Source organism: Crocodylus porosus, unplaced genomic scaffold (assembly GCF_001723895.1).
Source record: "Crocodylus porosus isolate Cpor-Errol unplaced genomic scaffold, CroPor_comp1, whole genome shotgun sequence".
In the NCBI taxonomy this organism is placed as follows: domain Eukaryota; kingdom Metazoa; phylum Chordata; order Crocodylia; family Crocodylidae; genus Crocodylus; species Crocodylus porosus.
The window spans coordinates 67,166,436-67,170,259 of NW_017728909.1; the positions used below are offsets into that span (position 1 = coordinate 67,166,436).

General features: G+C 51.4%; 1 protein-coding gene across 1 annotated transcript in view; it reads right to left on the reverse strand.

The window, feature by feature from the left end:
* The window catches only part of ST8SIA4 (ST8 alpha-N-acetyl-neuraminide alpha-2,8-sialyltransferase 4), a 119,925-nt gene extending 118,728 nt beyond the window's left edge, over positions 1-1,197 (reverse strand). The window contains exon 1 of the mRNA XM_019532418.1: positions 774-1,197. Coding sequence (XP_019387963.1) covers positions 774-886 — 113 coding nt within the window. The 5' untranslated portion in view covers positions 887-1,197. The remainder of the gene's footprint in view (positions 1-773) is intronic.
* Between the last annotated feature and the right edge of the window lie 2,627 nt (positions 1,198-3,824).

Below are 3,824 nucleotides of genomic sequence, written 5' to 3' on the forward strand. Positions count from 1 at the left end.
ACAGGACACGCACGAGCCGCCGGAGCCGCTTCGACTCGCGCCGTCAGGGCCGGCCCGGGAGGAGCCGCGAGCCGGCGGCGGCTCCCTCCGAGGGGGCTCCTCCGAGCTCTCCTCGGGAAACTCCTGGCTTCCCGCGATCCCGGCAGCCGCCGAAGTTGTGGGGATCTCCCAGGCAAACTTCCCAGCAACAAAGGCAGAGCTGCCAGGCGGGCACCTCGCGCGCAAGGAGCCCGCCTCCCGCCATCCGCGTCGCGCGGCACAGATCCCCCGACTCCCGCTCAAGTTGGGAGCACCTTCCCGGCGACAGCACCCGCCGCCTCGCCGCTTAGAAGTCACCTCCTTCTCCTCCTCCCCTTGCCTCTGCATGCAAGCAAGCCAGGGGCTGTGGGGCTGACCCCCCTCCCCCCGCCCGCCCCATCCATCCATCCACGCGACTTCTGCCAGAAAAATCATCACAAGCCAAAGCCCTTTCTTCCCCAGCTCCCCAGGGCGAGACAATCCTGCAGTTAACACGAAAGCACAAGGATGAAGTTGCAATAGAGGCTACAACAGGGCAAGGCAATGGAGGGGGCCAAGGCAAGGCAATGGGAAGAAAGAGGGGTGGGAGGGGAAGGGGGGGATAAATTGATTAGTATCTGAGATACTTTTAGGGGAATAGGGGCGAGCAAGGAAGGGAGGAGAAGCGGGGGGGAAAACCCCATGCAAGAGCCTGAATCATTTCAATTGTCCGCCCCGCTTTGCCTTTGTCACATCGCTCCGGATTTTGCATTTACCCGGTGAGTTGTATTCCCCGGTGCTCCTCCGTTCTTGCTATTTCTTTTGTCTTATAAAAGATCAGGAGGATACTTATCGTGCAGACAGTCCACCTCTTCCTGAATGAACGCATGTCTTCTGCGAAACAAGCCCCCTCCCCCTTTTCCTTTTTTTTTTTTTCCTTCCTTCCTTTGTTTGTCAGGGGTGCGCAAAAAAACCCCAACAAAACCCCGAAATCAAATTCGATGAAATGAAATAAAACCCGAGCTCCACAAATGAAACAAAGCGGCAGGAGAAGCTGCTCTTAGGGGGCAGATTTGGCAGGCTGCGCTGGCTGCTGGTGCTGGGCTGGGGTAGGAGCCCTCCTGGCACTGCCCGGTGCGCTCCCAAGCCTATGGGGCTTTCTGGCTCGCACGTTTCCTTCCAGTTTAGATACCAGCAGCGGCCAGCGCCAGTCTCTGGGGCGTCGCTAGCACCACCCTTTCCCTGGCGGGGAAATGATGAGCAAAGCCCGGCCAATAGGTGGCTAGAGGAGGCGGGGATAGCTGCTTCCCAACTTTAAAACCCGCTTTCTCGGCTAACTGAGGCTCTCCTGCTGCTGCAGGAGCTGGAGAGGAGAGATCAAGCCAGCTAGGGCTCTCCTGCAACTGGAGGAGAGATCAAGCTAGCCGGGGCGCTCCTGCAGCCGGAGAGAGATCAAGCTAGCCAGTGCTCTCCTGCTGCTTTGGGAGCTGGAAAGGAGAGAGATCAGGCTAGCTGGGGCTTCTCCTGCAGCTGGAAAGGAGAGAACAAGCTAGTTGGGGCTCTCCTGCAGCTGCAGGAGCTGGAGAGAAGAGAGATTAGGCTGTGGGGGGGGGCTCTCAGGAGCTGGGGAGGAGGGATCACGCTAGCTCAGCTAAAGTGGCAGTGGTCACGCCTCTCCTCAACCTCTGCCTGGACCTGGAAGGAAAAGCAGCCTGGCGCCCAGCTTGCTTCTACTGGAGCAGTGGTAAGCTTGAAGCAGCCCAGGTTAGCAGCCCTGTGCTCCCTCTGCAAGGAGCCCCAGTTTCCTAAAGCTGCTTGGCCCTAGCGAAGGACTCTGCTCTTTTCATGCCTGCACAAGGGAACTGCTGAGGACCGTAATATCATAATCATCATCATAAGTATTAGGAAAAAGACTTTCTGGCCAGGAGGGTAGTAAAGCACTGGAACAGGTTACTCAGAGAGGTTGTGGAATCTTCATCCCTGGAGGTATTTAAAACCTGGGTAGACAGAGCCTTGTTTGGGGAGGAGATATAGGTCATTGCACTACTACCTAGGGGAACAGATATGGAGATCTCCTGGGAATAGCTTCATGTATTAGATGCTATACAGAGATATAGTTGGGGTGGGTCCTGCTTTGACCAGGGCATTGGACTAGATCTGTTGACTTTCAACCTGTGGTCTGCAGTCTAAGGTGTCCATGAAAGATGACTATGTTCAATCAAAGTGTGAGTTCCCACATTTACAATTCAAAGGGATCTGTACTTCCATTCAGAATTTTTTAGGGGTCCACAAATGAAAAAAGGTTGAAAACCACTGAATTAGATCTCCTAAGGTCTCTAATTTTCTATGATTCTATGAACAGTTTCCTTTGTAAGCGTGCATGTTCATAGTTTCACAGTTGTTTTCATGCACGCTTCCTCCCCAAACAGTCCCTCTGCCAGAGGGTGGGGGTAGAATATTTTTTCCCTGTCTTTGAAAGTTTGAGTGAAATCTCTTCAGGAACTTTGCAGTGATGTGTGAGGAAAATGGGGTTAGGAAAGAAATATATATTAGGAAAAAAATTCCTAACCCCATTTCTTTCCTAACCCTGCATATATTTGGTAAGAAGCCACAGATTGCTGAATTGACACTTGGCATGGTGTATTTGGCTTGGGAAAGAAACAGTGATTAACCAACAACCTCTTCTGGCCATGCTTGACCTTTATACATTTTAATGGGGCAATTTCCTACCCCAGATGCATATTTTGTGCAATATCTTTAAGATAATTCATTCTAAAAAAACTTTTTTATGACATATTGTGCACTCTGGTGCCTGTGACTATCCCCAAAGAAAAGCCAGCTTACATAAATGGTTTGCTCTCTCTGGATGAAAAACTGCCTAGGGTAACATATTACCCCAGGCTTGAATATGTTTTTCCATATGGGGTAACAACTTACCTCTAGTCCATGTTAACACAATTTCTGTATAAATCACAGCCCCCTAGACCTGTTTGACCTTTGGGTGGATGCATCTGAAAGGTCAGCATTCATTCACACCTCATTCATGTCCACTTCAGGTATCCATGGTAACTAATGGATGGCCATCCTCCACTCTGCTTTTGCAGAAGATGTGGTAATCCTTTTTGCTGACCAGTTGTTTGCAGGCTTCAAAGTCAACAAAGCACTCTGCCCTTTGTCAACACCCCCGCCAACAACACTTTGTCACATTCAAATCCACCTCTGCTCTCTTTTCTCATGGCAAAACTCCACTTCACCTGCCCCTTTCATAACATACAAGCTAGTTTGCCCTGCCTTCGTTGGAAGTGAGGACAAGGAGCAAAGGGACAGCAGAGACGAAATAGAACAACATCGTATTGCAATACAGAGTACACTATGGAGCACCCTTTGACAGTAAGGGCTTAACACCCCCACGGCCCTTTTACCTGCTCTCTATAAGCCCCAGCATGTGTGGTTTCCAAATAGCATGCACCCACATTTGGCTTGCCTGCAAAGGGTGGATGCTGGTCTTTGGCTTCTGTGCCCAGGAGGAGAGGGTGCTACCTGTGCTGCCATAGGACAGGGCAGAATTCCTTCTGTGACAGCATAGGTGGACAAGCTTATCTTTGATTGTTATTTATATGCATTCCCCTACCCTCCATAAATGCTGACCTCATGAAGGAACACCTTGAGAAGCTGGATACCTTCAAGTCAGGCGGCCCTGACAACCTGCACCCCAGGGTACTCAAGGAGCTGGCGAGCATCATAGCCCAGCCTCTGGCATGGATCTTTGAAAACTCCTGGCGCTCTGGTGTAGTGCCCAAAGACTGGAAGAAGGCCAATGTGGTGCC